The sequence below is a fragment of the Enhydra lutris genome, unplaced genomic scaffold, assembly GCF_002288905.1.
Source record: "Enhydra lutris kenyoni isolate GAN:26980312 unplaced genomic scaffold, ASM228890v2 scaffoldscaffold30, whole genome shotgun sequence".
Classification (NCBI taxonomy): Eukaryota; Metazoa; Chordata; class Mammalia; order Carnivora; family Mustelidae; genus Enhydra; species Enhydra lutris.
In genome coordinates this window covers 7907209-7924371 of record NW_019154114.1, presented here as the reverse complement: position 1 = coordinate 7924371, position 17163 = coordinate 7907209, and the positions used below count along the sequence as shown (strand labels likewise).

The 17163-nt window shown below is 48.6% G+C and overlaps 1 protein-coding gene across 1 annotated transcript in view; it reads right to left on the bottom strand.

Annotated features, from left to right (window-relative positions):
- LOC111152924 (zinc finger homeobox 3) overlaps positions 1-17163 on the bottom strand; it is a 156034-nt gene that overhangs the window by 81696 nt on the left and 57175 nt on the right. Inside the window, 1 exon segment of the mRNA XM_022511667.1 lies at positions 14655-14886. Coding sequence (XP_022367375.1) covers positions 14655-14886 — 232 coding nt within the window.

Below are 17163 nucleotides of genomic sequence, written 5' to 3'. Positions count from 1 at the left end.
GGGGGCCTTCACACCTGCGCCTGACTGCCCTCCTCTCGAGTCAGTTTTGTCAAAGAAAATGAAAATTCTAATTCATTTTAATCCACTGTTGGAGTGTTTCTGTAAGTCACAGCCGAAGGCTATGATAAAATAATATTTTTGTCTGCTTGCCCCCCCCCCACCTTCTATTATCTTCATAGTCTATATAACTTCAAAAACTACAGGACCAAGCCCTCCTGTACAAACCAGATGTTCTGTGATCAACCTGGGACAGAAGTCTGGCACAGGGCACTGGCACTGAGCGTTGCCTAACCTGTGGATAACAAGCCCGAATCAAGAAGCCCGCAGGGAATAATACGGGCGTTTATTCATTTCTACCGTTCCTGTAACTCCAGCTGAGAGTGACCAAGAAAGCTGCCCTTCTACTGGTTCAAGTAACTCCCATAAAAGAATTCCAGAGTTGCAGGCTGCTAGACTGCTTGGCACAGTCTTCCATCTGGAACACAGCCAGCTGGGCGTGGCAGATGCCTGTAAGCCTGGAACGGCGTCTGGGCTCTGCGTCTCTTGAGAGGAGAAACCTAGCTGGGTCTGAACACAGCCCTGCAGGGAAGCCTTCCACCCAATACAGCTCCTCATGGAAGCCCCAGCACTGCCAGGCATAGCCCAGAAGCCCGGTGGGTCTCCAGACCCCAAGGGAACTTTGATGGACCACATGACTGATGGCCCCACCTGCCAGGGGCCAGGACGCTCACCCAGCAGCTGGGCTGAAGCCCCCAATGCAGTTTCTACTTGGTTCAAGGAACTGGAATCATAGCTGCTGTCCCTACAAAAAGCTGCTTCTCTGCTGATGAACAAACCACTTCCCCCATAAAAAATAGCAGACAAAGTACTGAAAAACCCAACGTAGACCAAACTTCAAGACTGGTATATATTAGGGCTCAGTGAACTACCTGCTTAAGTCAGGTTTAAAGAGATGACAAGGCTTTAATCCTGCTGCTTTAAAAAACGGCTGAAGCGTGCGAGTCAAGCTTCCAGCCTTCGTGAGAACAGAACGGCGAATGCGATTTCATCATTCTCAGGGGACGCCGTGGCCTGGCGGGTCTCGGCACCAGGATTCCAAACACTCGTGCTCCTGCTGAGTTTCAGAGCCTCGGAGGACAGGAAGACGGCGCTGGGCCCGTGGTGCCTCCAGTCCACACCCAGGTGATGCCAGACAAATGCATTCACTTTGAAACAAGCCTACTTTACTGCCCGAAAGGGAAAATGAGCCGGGAGGCCTGCAAAACTAGGATCCTACGTATGCTGTTGTACCATAATTTATGGGACAGTTTCCTACTCAGAAAGTCAAGACTACGAATGTTTCATAAAACACAGGCACACAATGTCAGAGGTTTGGGCCGAAAGCAAGTCTTCAGATGATCTGGGTGCGGATATTTCATTGTTATGGGAAGGGCTTAGAAGAGTCTGACAGAAGCAAATTCTCTAGTTCTCTGTGAATTTAGACTTCTTCAGCTAGAAATGGCTTAGGGATCAGGGCACTTGAGAACGAAAGGAGAATAAAACAATAGTGGGCACTTGCTTTCTGTTTAATGAAAGCCCTGAGCTCCCCGCGGTAAGCATGTGCTGGAGGTGGATGGGGAGCTTCTGAGCTGCCAGCCACATTTCCGTGTTGTCACAGCACGCCCTGGTCAGCCTGCTGTCGTCCCCAGCCTTCCAGCCACTTCCTCCCCACGTGGTGCCGCCCATTAGAGTTTTATTAACCAAATGCTTGAGGGTTTGTGTATATTTATGTTACCTCCTCTTCTCTCCCTTCTGTTCTACCCAGGCACGTCGGGGAAAGAAAAAAATTTATGATAAACTTTAATAAAAACAAAATTAAAATGATTAAACCTTTCATATCCTTTAGAGATAATCTCTCTTCTGCTGGCTGGTCAAATCTGGAAGAAAACAAATGCAAACCAGGGGTTGCTGCTGCTCTTCCCAACCACTCCCCACCCCCCAAAGAAACAAACAGAAAAGGTTGCCTGTGGCCAGATTTTTTAAATAAATTAAATTTGTCCTCACACACGGCAGCCAGGTGTGGCTAAAAAACTCTTTCCAAATATCCGTGATATATACCAACATCCTTCCCTCCAGGGGTCTTTCAACATAAGCCTGATAATCCCAAAGGGAGAGGGACCCTAAAACAGTTACTAAAAAAGAGTCACTATTTCCCAATTAGCCATGTAAAACTTGTCTTACAAAAGGGACCCAAAGCCCTGTGTCTGCATACCATGTACTAGAAACACATACACACGCAGACACACACATACACACACACACACACACACACACACACACACACACACCAGTCTACATTCCTGATTAAAGCAAAGCCCAGAGAAAACAGTACAGTATGGCACAAATCTCCGAGGTCTTATGTGTTCTAAGGAAGCCTTCAGATCCGCCTGGGGTCGGGGCACATGTCCGTGGAGAATAAAATGGCTGCGGAATTAGATCAGGCCTGTCTGTCAAAGGCTGGCTAGACACGCACATCAGAGCTGGGTCACTGGCCCTTCCAGAGTGGGATAATGACCTCTGGGCAAGCAGCAGCGGGGACACTAAGAGAACAAAGGTGCTGGGGCACTGAGCCCTTTTTGGATTACAGTAGCAGGCAGTGAAATGAAATTCCTAGAAACGCACATCGCAATCTGATACACCAAGTTCTGTGGAATGGCACGCCCATGGGAAAGAAGGTGGAGGGGAAGAGAAGATGAAAGGTTGCGCCTTGGTCATCCTCACACCTACCCTGCCCAGAGACAGTGTCTCATTCTTGTGCGTGGTGTTTACATTGTAGTAGAGACAACGCATCCTCAAGTCAAAAGGACGAGTCTTTCCTGTGCTTCACACTTAGGCGATGAGTCACCAGTTAAGGATTTTGTTTTTGGAGAAAAAAACTGCTGACCCCTGGGCTAAAACAGAGGATTCCAAAGTGCTCGGCTGAGCCGTGGCAGCAGCCTCTAAACATTCAGGGTCAGTGGCGCCCTTTCTACTTGCAGTCACCCCTCTCCTCTCGGCCCGGCGGGGTGATGGGGAGGAACACGACTCCCTTCTGAACTATGGCGGACACATAGATTTCCATAGCAACCTGACTAGTGACGGTCACACTGTCACCCCCGCCGTGCTCAGACCTTGCCAAGGACTCCCCATGCTGATGCGAGCAGACTTCAAATCCCCACACTCTGCCAGGGCCCAAGGGATTGGGCTGCCCAAACGGCAGCTCCCAGCCCTCGGCCTCCCAGCCAGCCCTCTGCCCGCCCCCTTGCTCCGACCCCAGCCACCCCAGCCCAGGGGCTCTGTGCTTGCTGGGCCCCTGCCAGGACCACTCTCACATGTATCCTCCCACGCAGCTCCAACATGACCTCCCCGGAGAGACTTCTTCCGGGGTACCTTCTATTAGACAACTCCACCGTCTCACTCGGCCCTGCCTGGCTCGATTTTTATAGCACCTCGTACACCTGACATTCTGAATTTGTTTATTTGGTGTCTGTCTCCCTCCCGTACCCTACCCTCCTCGATGAGAGGGAGAAGTCAGACTCTACACTATCTTCCTGCTGGCAGACTCCCCAGAGCCTGGCCATACTAAGGACACGTCCTTGTTTGCAGGGCTAGCGAACTCCACTTCCGGACTCAAATCAGTCCTCTCTTCACCAGCTATAGTTCTTCTCTAAAACCAAGAAAGGTCAAATCTTGTCTTTTCCCCACCTATGCCTTATCTTTGCCTCTTCATTTCCCAAGTCTTCAGCACTCGCCCATCCCTCCTGTACCTTTCCTTTCCCACCCTTTTTCAAGAACTGTGGCCCAGTTTTTATTCTGTTCTGAGTTTTACTGCCAACATAGCCTTTGCTGTTGTTTTGTTAATCATTCAAGACCCACCAAGCCAAATTCCAGCTAATGTCTATTGCAAAATTCCAGTTATGGCCATAAAAATGCCCAGGGTGAACACAGGTCTGCATGGCCAAGGGCGGGGCCACCTCCTCCTCACATCAGGGCCTCACAAGGCTCCTGTACCGGTGTCAGGCTGGAACCACTCGAGCAAAGACCCCTGCCCCAGCTGCCAGGATCAGAGCTGCCCTCTCCACTCCTTGGGGTTTCTCAATGCTTTGGGAGCTGACTCACACAAGAAAAGCACAAAGGACTCTGAAAGTTAGGAAAAGGACATAAATCAGGGCCAAGCATCCGAGAAGACCCAGGCTTGCACTCCAATGAACGCAGAGTCACAAAAAACTGAGCAATGGACCACATTCCTTTCTAGGTATGAAAAACCCTGTCCCTGGGGCAAAGCGCTCGACTTATTCCTTGGATGAGTCAGTCAGCCCACAGCAAGGAGGGAAGACAGAACGGGCAGAGCATTGCCCCGCGCCTCAGCTCCGACGCCCAGCTTAGCTGCTGTCTGGAGCCACGCTGTCCATGAGAACTTTCTGCAGGGAAAGAAATGTCTGCTCTCTGCAGTGTCCAATATGGCAGTCACTAGTCACAGGAGGCACTGAGCACAGACAGCCCGGAACATGGGGCCTCTAGAGACTTGAGGCAGCCACACTGGGCTGTGAAGGGGTGAACAGCTGCTGCTTTATACCGCTGCAGGAAAGGAAGGCCCTTCCGGAGGCCGGCTTTGAAGCCTGGCATCCCTGGTTCACATTTGCAAAGATCAGAACTGGGAATGAGGATGTGCCCACCCTGCAGACAAATGGGGACAGGCCCTGAATGAAAGTTATTAAGGGTGAAAACCTCTGCACTGGGATCATTATATAATGTCAAGCATGGAGTACTTAATGTGGAGTAAGGTAAAAGCAAAGAATAACGAGCCCTTCAGGTACTTCCAGCACTCCAAATCCTTTGGATGGAAGCCCAACCAATTCACACCATACAGAATTCTCTGCTATACAGGTCAGAGAATATGGCAAGGCCCCGGGGACATTTACCCCAACCAGAGCAAAACAAAACAAAACAAAAAAAGTACCACGGCAACACTATCCACAAATCCCATGAGCTCTGCTTGCCCCTGAAAGCACCAGGGGGCAACAGTAAGGAGTCGACGTGGCTGTAAATCCCTCCCGCACCAACCTTCCACACAAGCAGCTTGCTGGAGCGCCCAACAAGGGCGAGTTCTGTTGATGCTGAGACTGTCAGGTTTCCCAGGCAAGAGAATATCACTGCACAAGACTGACTGGGGGCTCCCTGGGGTCCTCCCCCCCAGGAGGAGGTCTGAGTGGAGGATGTGTCAGGACTCAGCCTCAGTGGGTACCGTGCTCCGAGCACCCCCCAGACTGACAAGTCTCCTCTAGCACCTCTGCTTCCCTCTGGTGTCCCCTTCGGAGGAGCTGGCTCTGTTTCTTCACATGCCAGGGGCCTCAACGAGGATGGAGGCTGGACGCTGTGGGGTTGCTGGCGGGGCCTGAGGCCCAGCATCTCTCCAACTTCCCTTCCACCCCCACATCCACCTCCATTCCCACCCTCCCTCCACATCGAAAACGACCATTGAAAAAGGAACATGAAACAGGCCTTGGATGTCCTCAGAAAGCCCAAGTTACAGACTGAGCTGTGTCCTCCCCCCAAATTCTTATGTTGAACCCTTAGCCCCCCAGTTGCTCAGATCGGAGTGTCTTTGGAGCGGGGGCCTTTGCAAGGGTGATCAAGTCAAAGAAGGCTGTTCGGGTGGGCCCTGAAGCAGTCGGACTGGTGTCCCTATAAGACACACAGACACCAGGAAGAGGCACGTGGAGGAAAGGCCATGTGAGAACAGGAGGTGGCCACCTACAAGCTGAGGACAGAGGCCTCGAGGGGAACCAAACCTGCCAATAACTAGATCTTGGACTTCCAGCCTCCAGAACTTCAAGAAAACAACTTTCTCTTAGTGAAGGCACTCAGTCCGTGGTATTTTGTTGAGGCAGTCTGAAGCAGACGAAGGCAGTCCAGAAGGAAAAACTCTGTCCTAAGCTTAGGATTTTAAACCAATGAAAACAGTGGAAGAAAAGAGCACAGATTCCTTTTTTGACTTCATGAGAAGATGACAGTTTGGGATAAAATTTTAAGTTAAAACAACAGGTCTGTTCCAAGAAAAATCACATACTGTCCAATTTTTAATATTCTAATTGGAGCAAAGGTCAAGGATCTTTTAAAAGCAATCAATAGCTCCTTTTGTTAACATAATACACCAAAGGTCTCAAGACAGTCTTGAGGTACGGACTATAAAAAGCCCTTCAACATGCACTCTGAAAGACACATCTTTAGAAAGCCCAGTCAAACTCCCTCAACCCTGCTAAGAGGCTTAGATGTCTCTGTGAAACATACTGCTCCCATACTGGGAAAAGGAAGCAGAGAGAGAGAGAGACGGAAAAGCAATAAAGAATATGCCCATTCAGGCTGGCAGAAAGCAGGTAGCCGATGGGCACCATGTTCTTTAAAATGGAAGCCAAAGAACGTTCTAGAAAATGCAGCTCAAAGCCAGCCTGCACCTGCCTGAAGTCTGGAGGATCCCAGGGAGGTTCCCAGCACTGTTCAAAAGAAATTTCTCAACTATTCTATAAATCTGTACTGTCCACCAAGGTAGCCATGAGCCACATTAAGCACTTGAAATCTGGCTAGTATGACAGAGAAACTGAATTTTAAGTTTTTTATTTGACTTCAATTAATGTAAGCCTAAACAGCCCCAGGTGGCCATAGCTGCCATATTGGACAAGCAGGCAACGTATCTGGAGAAGTTCCCTTGCTGCTCTCAAGGGACCCAGAGACCCCACAAACAGGGAACTATGGGCAGTGCTTACACTGATTTGGAAGGACATAAAACTTTTTCACTTCTAGTCAGTGTTTAAAAAAAAAAGCATATGTGGCTATAATTCTCATAATTGGGTCACAGTTTGAAGGGGGTTCCTTAACATCTCTAAGTCTGAGAAGCCTTTGAGCTATTTCTGTAAGCAAAGGGATGCATGTTCTATTTTCCTCCCTGGCCCCCAACCAAGGCCAGGAACAAGTTTAATATAGAACCTAAGTAGCTCAAGAAATGGATTTTTTTTGCACATTTCTAAAGGCAAAACAAATACAAGTCATTATTTCTCTTGAAAAATACATTGGGGCGACACAAGAGGTATGAAGGGCAGAGGCTGGGACGAGGGCTCTGCACACAGGACAGGGCTGCTGGTTCCTGAGACAGTGGTCATCGCAAGGCCCCTCCCCTCAATCCAGGCACAGAACCCCAGCCCCCAACCCAGCAAAAACACCCACGCACTGGCTAACCATCCTTGCTCACCTAAAGGACAAGGTGCACACTTTCAAGTTCCTTGGATGCCCCTTTTCAGAGGTGAGATGGCATAAAGCTTTCACTAAAGTAACACCTGGTATGATGACATGACTAAGTCTCCCCTGTGTGTGTGCGGGGCGGGGGGGGGTTCCTGTGTTTTGGGGCTCTTTGGCATGCCCTTCAAAAGGGCACTGGCCGATGCTGATCTCAAAATGCACACACACACGTACTCTCTCCTAACTCCAATAACCACCAGCAAGTGCCTTTTCTCTCTTTTTTTTTTTTTTTTTTTGCAGCGCCCAAGGAGTGGCCGTGATGTTGCTGCCTCTCAGAGTGGGCCGTACTGGGTGGCCATAAGGGCACACACTACCACCTACCCAAGAGGACAGGATGGAGGACAACCGAGAGCCACCGACCAGGAGCAAGGCTAACTGGCCCAGCAGTGTGTAGCCATATGGACAGCCCCTGTACAGGGCAATGTATGCTCCAGTGTTATTTACTGAAATAAAACAAACAAACAAATCCCTAGCAGCTCTGATCATTCCATAAAAAGAAATCAACTAGTGAATACCCAATCCAGAATATGAAAGGGAAAATGATTAAGAATCACTGAATTTGACCTACTGCAGCCAGGTTTTGAATAATATCTAAAAGGTCAACATCTTGGTGTGGATGTTGGTGTCTCCTAGAGAACACAGAGAGGAAACAGATTATATAGGAGGTCGGAGACTCCAGACCCACTGCCCAAGGGATGACTATGGTGATGTCCCATCCTCTTTGGAGAGACCCTTCCAGAACAGGAGCACAGGGCAGCAGTGAAACTGTGCTTTGCACGTGTCCACCTTCCAACAGACCAGATCGTTAGCATATTTTGCAGAGAGCAAACAGAAAAGTTTAATTGCCCTTAATTACCCAGTTCAAGAAGGCTCCTAGATAATGGCTCTCAGATTTCTTGCCTGGTATCAATGTAATTTCCCTGACTCTGGCTTCATTATATTTCTAACTTAGAAGCAACAGCCTCTCGAAGATGCCTTTCCCTAACAGACGCTGAAGTTCGAAAGCAGGCTGGGCCGTCACCGCAAAGGTTTCTTGTCTCAAGAGTCAGATCCTTGGCTTCCACACTGGTCTGGCGGGTTTGGGGGTGGTGGGGCTTGGGGGAAGGGGGAGGGGAGGACACACTAGCATATACTTAGAGGAAGGACTAAGACAAGGAATATGTAATCAGAAGCCATCACAATTACAAATGTAAATGAACAGGCAATTGGCGCTGACCTTTGTAGATTGTTAGAGGACTAATTAAGGCAAATCAGGAACTCTGTTCCAACAGAAAAACAAGACAGTGTACACCCTAAGAACTACTACTCCTGTCCTCTCCATATAGATGCAAAATGTGAGAGAATCAGACAGTAATCAAACTATGGACGCCTTCCAGTGACAAATACCAAACCATCTCCATGAACAAAAGACAACCACGACTCACGCCTTCCAGTGACAAATACCAAACCATCTCCATGAACAAAAGACAACCACGACTCACTCCTTGGTGTACTGTTAGCAACTGCACGGGTGTCTCTATCTACAAGCACCAGGAAAATGTGAGCTCTTGCCATGTGCCTGATGCTCTATCAGACTCCATGCAGATTCCACCCAGGAAGCAGCCACAGACCTCAATTATAAACTTTTGGTTATTTTAAAGCTTTAAAAGCTTTAAGAAAAATACTTTTCAAAAACAGTCGAAGTAATCAAACCAACAGAACCCAATCACGTTATTCCATAAACTCCATTTTTCCCTTTAACAACAGCATACTCTCTTTCGTGCTGCTCTGTAGTGATCTCTCTTCATCTGTGCGTTGTAAAGCATCTTTCCCAAAAGCACACTGAAGTTTACAATCCTATTGTCCATATAGTCCTTATCAGGGAATGTATTTAAGACAGATAAAGTCACATTTCCTGCACTCCTCCATGAGTGCTTTAAATTTCACTCACTCCAATGTGTTTGATGTGCTTTTACATGCAATGTCTTTAGTTAGAAATATGCTGTCCCTATGCCTTCCCTAAGTCCCATGAATAAGACGTAGTAAAAAGGAAGAAACAAAGAACGTTGCTATTTGGTTTACAAAAACAATGCCTCAGAATTTTGGACATGGCTACAGCAAATGTCAGTGCTATGCGAAAAATCACACTGAAATTGCATATAATTTAGCTACTTATGAAAAAAAAAGATGTACTTCATACTTTGTATGAAGGGCAGCCTTATGCGAATTCTGAAAAACAAAAACAGAACAAAGTGAGAAAGCTGAAGAGAGAACGTTTTCTTATTCTCTCAAGCTGCAGGAGTTCAGCAAAACTCCCTGAAAGTTGGTTTGAAAACATAATCCATCAAGCAAACCCAGTGAGTGTTTCAGTACGGGTCGTCACCGAATCCACATCATCACTCGGCCGGCCCCTGCCTCCCGACCCCAGGAATTCACTACCTCGAGCGCCAAAGATGTGTCAGTAAAGGGGGATGCCAGCTTCCGCTCCAAGCAAAATATGCTCTTAGACTCCAAACAGTTGTGTCCTTTGTAAACTGAGTCATCATCTGATTGCCTCGAATGCCTGGGCGGGCGTATGGACCGGGGAATCCACATGAAGAGATGAGAGGAGACGTCAGCAGTGTCCCCCAACTCACACAAAGTCTTGAATGCAGTCGGGACGCGATCAAGAACTGTTCGATTTTATCTGTGTGAAGTTTGGAGATCTAGGACTATGTGAAAGAAAAAGTAGTGAAGGCAAGGGTAAGATAGAAAAAAAACGAAGAGGAAGAGAAGGCAGGCAGACAGGAGGAGTACAAAGGGCCTCTTGTCTCCTCCAAGCTCAGGGCACTGATACAGTGAAATTAACTACAGTTTCGCCTGGGAGCCAGAAATGCCTTTTTAATAAGCAAAGAGGGAAGCTGATCCTACACATGACCCACCTACGAGAGCTTTCCATCTTTCAGGAGCTTCTGGTCAACTAAGGGGAAGTAAACAGCCAGTACCAGCAACTGAGAGACATAACCCAGCGTGTCAGCATATAGCAATGGGCTTTCTCTACCTCTACCTGGTTGTAAGCATGAAATGGAAAAGACCAAATCCCAACAAAGTCCAGAGATCACTTGGTCTTGCAGAACATACACTCAAGTCAATAACCAAACCAGGCCAGGGGAGACTGGGAGGTGGGGGGAGATCTCACCTGTTTAAGTTACTCCCCTTTCTCTGAGCTGTGTATTTCCAAGTCATTTCTTAAAAGGTAAGGCTCACTGTGTGTGTGTGTCTGTCTGTCTGCTTGTCTAGTATAGGGGTAAGGGCAGCAAGCGTAAGCACAAAACTGTCACACTGGGTTAGAGATGATACGATACAGGACATGGCTTGCCCACTGACGTAAGGGTAAAGCTTGACCCCAGGCAGGACCACATGGGGGACGGTAGCCTAATTGCTAGCGCGCCTCCAAACAACAGAGACTTTGCCCTTTGGCAGGGCAGGACCTAGATGGTTTACGTCTAGCCAGGAGGCCTCTCCGGAGGGGGGTTACATGATGGATGACAGAGTTGAACCCTGACCAGGACGACAAAGTGGTGGAGGGCAGTGGAGACCTTCAGTGTTCCTTCTCTGTATTTCCAAATTCACCTGGGTTGGCAGACTACGTGGTAAGCTGGACTGACCAGAAAACATACTGACTTAAGGGAACAGGTAAAATCTGAAAGCCTATGTTCGTCCACCACAGGGAAGAAACTCTTCGAGAGTTCTCTCCACCAGCCGCTAAAAGGGAAGTCTGGGTACCTGCAGAAGGGGACAGGAGACTGAGCTCAGAGAAGAAAAGAAAGGGATTTCTCCTATAAAACTTTCTGGTGCATGGACAGCAGAGGAGAAAAGGTGGGAAGAAAGACCACCGTCCTTTAAGGAGATGTTGACAGGAGGCCAGTATAGAAAACCCAAGACAGCACACCAGTTACATGGAGCTCACAGTCAGAAGCTCACTTCCCAAAAGGTGCTCACAGATTCCCTGAGGCTTCCTCGCGCTACATGAATGACGTTTCCGGCTAAAGACTGATGTCCTGACCCTTATGTGAGAGAAGAGAAAATTGGGAACATAGGATCAAGTCTCTGTTGATAAATTCGAAGCTGATGACCTTCGGGGTCTTCGTTCTGAGAGTTCTATAATGTCCCTTTTTTGACCTTTCTTTTTAAAAGATTTTAATTATTCATTTGAGAGAGAGAGAGAGAGAGAGAGCACATGCAGGGGGAGATGCAGAGGGAGAGGGAGAAGCAGGCTCTCCGCTGAGCCAGGAGCCCAATGCGGGCTCGATCCCAGAACCCTGAGATCATGACCCGAGTCAAAGGCAGATGCTTAACCATCTGAGCCACCCAGGTGCCCCTACAACGTCTCTTTTCTTAAAAAACATTCTTTCAAGAAGTTAAAAGCCAATCCCTGGGGGGAGGGAGGATATATTTAAGATGAGTTGTCATAAAGGGGTTTCTGAAAAGGCACCCAGTTACTTTTAATGTCAGTGTGAATATTACCTAATAATTTGTCCTTTTGTCATGAGTGAGGAGTACGGACGTAGCTGGGCGTGAGTGGGAGGAGGGCGCAGGGCGGGGAGGGAGGAGGGTGGAGAGCAAAAACATGACTTCAGGCCAAAGACAATACAAAAGGATTTTGAAATACAGAAAGGAAGTCTATCATCTAGACTAAAGTTGCTCATACACTTCAGGGGGAAAAATAACTCCTAATACGCATTAAATGAGAGAAACCCAGAAGGCAATGGTGTAAGAAAGCAATTCCAGAGCGGACTGCATAAATAGAAGTATTACATTATAAAACAGGGAACTGTTTGTTCCAGTCCATAGACCCCGGGTGAAATGGCAGCTGTACACTATTTAGTTTGGGGCACCTCATTAATAAAAAGGGAATTCTGAGTAGAGTGAAAGAAAGAATTGAAAGGCGAAAGGGACCAGCTTTTAATGGAAGATTAAAACAATGACGTGTGCAGAGCTGGCCCCCCCCCCAACCCAAAAACAGAAAGAAAAAGAAAAAAAAAAATTAAACAACAAGAACAACAAAAACAAACCCTGAAATAAATAGGTCTACACTTATGGATGGAGGAAGGAGAATCCTGCAAAGTGACTTCACAGCAAAATAATAGGAATGATAGGATCACAGAGAGGCCAAAATGTGGAGGACAGGGACCCCCACAGCCAGATGGCAGGAGGGGACAGATGGGTCTTGTGGGCGCCAGCCTCGTCCCTCGCTCCCGAGTGCACACACCAAGCAGAGCAGAAGCCCCGGAGATTACGGCGTGTGAACTTTAACCAGAAGAGGCATTTGAAAAACATACAGGAAAGGACAGTTTTGCAGTGACCCAGAGGTGACCAAAATTATCCTGGTACCCAAGAAATGATCCTGGTTCCCAAAGAAGTGATTCACCCAGCCTGCCAGGAGGACTGGCCTTTCCACAGTGATAATGAAACCTCAGCTACTCCGGCAGAGAGGACACATTCTCCCACTTCAGGATATCTGGTCATTTCATTTATGTGGGAAAAAAAGAGCAAAGGAACAGCTGGGGGATAGGGGCAGGGCACGGGGTACTCAGAGGAGTCTGCAAGGGCTCAGGAGGGACACGTCCAGGAGAGAACGAAACAGAGAGCAACTGATCTGGCGGGGCTTTCGGAGATTAGGAAATGTCTACTCTGGCAGAGGGCTAGCCATGAATTAATCATAGGTACCTAGAAAACCAGGGAAAATAAAAAGTTGTACAAGAAGGTAAATGAAATTATAAAACTCTACATGGCTCAGCTGTGATTAATATTTATAGAGTCAGAATAACGAAAACACTGAATATTAATATAACCCCAAATTATTATTTAATCATCATGGAAGATGGAGGGAGGGAAGACTGGGTATGCAGGGGGCTGGGGAGGGTGGTGTAGGGGGTAGAGAGATGGCGTGCGTGTGTGTGTGTGGAGTTTGAGGTTTCTGCGTGTCAGTCTGTGGGTGTGTGTGAGGAGGAGTGTGTGGTTTGCAGGATGGTGTACTAGTAAAATCGTCATCTTTCAGAGTAGGAAGCCAATAGAGAACATCTGAAATAGAAAAAAACATCAAGAAACAGTAGTAGTAGAAGCACATTGAGAAATATGGAAATAATAAGAGTAACCAAAGAAACAACTGAAAGTTGAAAGATACTGCTCTGGGCAATGGGATGGGGGAGAGGGATTGTCATGCCATTTTTTCATTAGGTTTCTATAACTTGTTGCCCTTAAAAACTACAAAAATGTGAAATTTGGTAAAAGTAAGATTAAGAACCCCACTGGGCCATTACAGCTTCAGTGGCGAAGAGTGCTGCGGGTGATGGCCAGATCAAGGACGGCCCTGAGTCTCCAGTGTGGCCAGCTGGTGTGACGGCGTGCCACCAAGACAGGGAACAGTTGTGAGCTCAGAGTCTACGACGTGGCACCAGCAAGAAATCCAGGGAGCTGTTTGATATGCATGTGGGAATGCCAGGAGAGCAAAGCTTTCAAAGGCTGGGAGCCAAGGGCCGGGGCCTAATGCCTGGCAGATGTCAGCATGGGAGTGAGAGGGAGGGCAGACTGCGGGACCATGAGCCTGGGACAGGCATGGAAGGATGCTCATGAAAAGCAGGAGGACATGAGAGAAACACACGCTGGGAGCCCAAGATGAGACTGTGCAATACTTTCAGAAACTTCCAGAGACCACAGGAGGAAAAGGCAGCCTGGCAGATAGCTACTGGATTGGGTAAATCCAAGGTCAGTGGTGACCTCTCAAGGGTAGGTTGATGATGCGAGAGACTGGCTACGGTAAGCTGAGGCATGGACTGGACCGAGGTGCCTGAGATAGGAGCACAGGACAGTAATGGGGGCAGAAAGCAGCAAGGTCCCCTGGAAGGTCCCAACTCTTCGAGGAGAAGCAGGCGGCGTGGGGCCCCGACTCGCAGAACCACCCTCAGACCCAGTGAAAACATTTACAGCAAGCACTGTTTGGATCCTCTCTGAAGTTCATTCTTCCAAACCGCACTTGAGGCCACAAACCGCCCGCTCTTACCACGGAGCAAGACATCATTATGCCTTTGCTTTATGTCCCTCTGAAGCAACAAACTGAATGTGGAGTCTAGAACCGGAGGAATCTGGGGACAGGAGACAAAACATCTCCAGGTGTCCGGCTCCCTGGGCAGTGGCCCGTGACACCTGAAGAAAAGCGGTGCTGAGTTCCTTTAGCTTAACACCAACAACAAAAAAAACAAGAATGCTCGCCACGTTCCCTGCAGAACACAACGGTCCCCTGTGAGGTCGGTGACAGACGCGCGAGCCGGCAGCAGCCAGCCACAGCCCCCAGAGAGGTCCTCCCAGCCCGCGAGACCACTCACCTGGCTCGGTGGAGGGGCACCTGCGGATGGTGAAGATCTGCCCCAGGTCCTCGTCCTCCTCCGGGAGGCCCTTCTGCAGCCGCTGCAGCTTCCGCAGGCTCTCGCTGCGCTGGTGCTTCATGGAGCGCACATGCTGGATGAGGTTGAGCTTGGCCTTGGTGGAATAGCTGCACAGGACGCAGTGGTAGTAGCAGCTCTCGCCCTCCACTCCGCTCTCGTGCTGCTGCAGGTGCTGTGAGGGCAGAGGACAGGGACACGCTGTGGGTAAGCTACTCGGAGCCCGCCACCGCCAAGCGCCCACTCCCGACCGGCCGCAGCCCCGTGCGGAGACCCCTCGGAGGGGTGGTTCTGTCTCCTCCGATGGACCTTCCTCCAGCAGCTCTTCGAGGACCAGCAGCCGGCGGACTCTCATTCCCATCTCCCCTGAACGTCCCCTCCCCTGTGACTTTTCACAGGGTTGCCGCTGTGGGATCAGACCCTCCCCATGTCAGCCGGGTCTTCCTGGCACGATAATCAAAGGACCCCCTCTCACACTCCAGAGTGTCCTGCTTTATTTAGATCGGGGCTGGCAAACAACAGCCCGCAGGCCAAATTCAACCTGCTGCCTTTCTGTAAATAAAGTTCCAACAGAACACAGCCCCAGCCATGGAGCTGCGTTGTCTTGATGGCTGCTTTCAAAGCACCAGAGTCTGGGGTCACTGCAACAGAGGAAACATGGCCCACAAAGCTTCAACGGTTACTATCGGGCCCTTCCCCGAAAAAGTTAGCCACACCCTGCTTTAGGTGGACGCCAAAGGGTCACCCTCCCTGTACCGAATCCGAGGTCACTAACACAAAGCCAAAGCTGCTGTCTGGCTTTTTCACAGGAATGACAGGTCAAGTTTTTATATTTAGAACCACAGTCTATTAAGAGAACCTAAAATTAGATTTTCCTTTGGATTAAAAAAATGACAAAAAAATAAACTTCTCCAGACTGGTTCCCTGTCAACATCTGAAGGTCATTTGGCTTAGTGCATCAGATGGTCAAAATTACACTCTTCGCTGTGTTTGTGTAGACACAGTACTGATTCCAGAACCAGGAGGCCCTACAGCTGGCAGAGAATAGGGCAGACACGGGATTAAAATGAGGGGAGCAAGAACAGGAGAGGTCACGGAAACAGCGGACCCCAGACTTCCATGTGTAGGAGAAGACTCAGAGATTATCCAAGGACAAAATTCACAAACGTCTTGTGCCTCTCTGAGAATATGATGAAAGCCATGGGCCCGTTTCACTAACTGCTGGGGAAGTGACATGCTCCTGGTACAGAAAGTCTATCCCTTCCTTACAAATGACCCATTTAAGGAGAAGAGGGTATTTTTCTATTGGCTGCATATAAAGCAGTGGAAACAATTCTAAAAGACTTGAGTCAATGATCCAAAGTAACCCAGCTTGTTAGTGGGAGAGAGAGAGAACAAGAACCAGGGTCTCCTATCCCCCAGGATCCTTGTGAAGGAAGAAACTCACATCATGTACCTTCTGTGCTTATGGTATTACCCTCTTTCTCTGTACCCACATCCCCGGACCCCAGAGCCGGGCCCCAGGAGCTACACAGAAGACACAACAGATGCCTTGGAAATAATTTGTGTTGTTCTTCTCCTTTCTGACCTGCACTTGTCCCATTCAGGGCCCATGCTTTGAAAACTCTTGTTCACCCTGCTTTGAAAGCCTTCTTGTCCAGATTATAATTTGAGACCCGGAGAAGGCAGAGCAGTTAGAATGCCCTGCACTCCACCCAATATTAAAAATACCGAGTGGCCCTACCAGCACTTCCTATCAAATGACACAGCTCTGAGGCTCAGGTGCTCACAGGTATACATTTTGTTCACTGGAAAAGTATGAAAATTCTAGAAGCACATTTGAGCCTTACTGGAGGAGGACAAATGAATGCATCAATGGAGTGTTGCAGAAAAATCACTGTGGGGGAGCCAGAGGGGGAGGCCCAGGTTCTCAATCATGTAGACTGGCTAAACCAGTCCATAATAACCCGTGCTTTGAGGCCAAGGTATAGGTAAAAATGTGAAGGGCTTCACAGGCACCAACATGAGAACAATCCCTTCTTTCACCCAAAATGGGTGATGTGACACACTCAGGAGCAGAACTTTGCAACAATGTGATACCCCAACCAGAAACAGCCCTCCTACAGCAATGTCACAACTGGAAGGGATCTGAAGAACCAGTAAGCTCAGTGTTAACTGGTATGGCAACTCCAATGACTGGTGATAAAAAGCTACCTTTCCTGAAATAAATTTGAGTTGATTTTTTAAAAAATGGTTTATCCTCAGTTTGCCTGGTCTGAGACAAGGGTCCTCGCAGAGGATTTCAAGGGGATGGAATACACCAAAGCCCTGTTTTCCGAAGGCTCCAACCCTGGGGAGGAGGACGGTGTAGTGGGCTAGATTTGAAGGAGAAGGATGAGCTTCCCCACGTTCATTCTCCCTGACTTCTCCACAAGGTTCTCCCCTAAAAAGC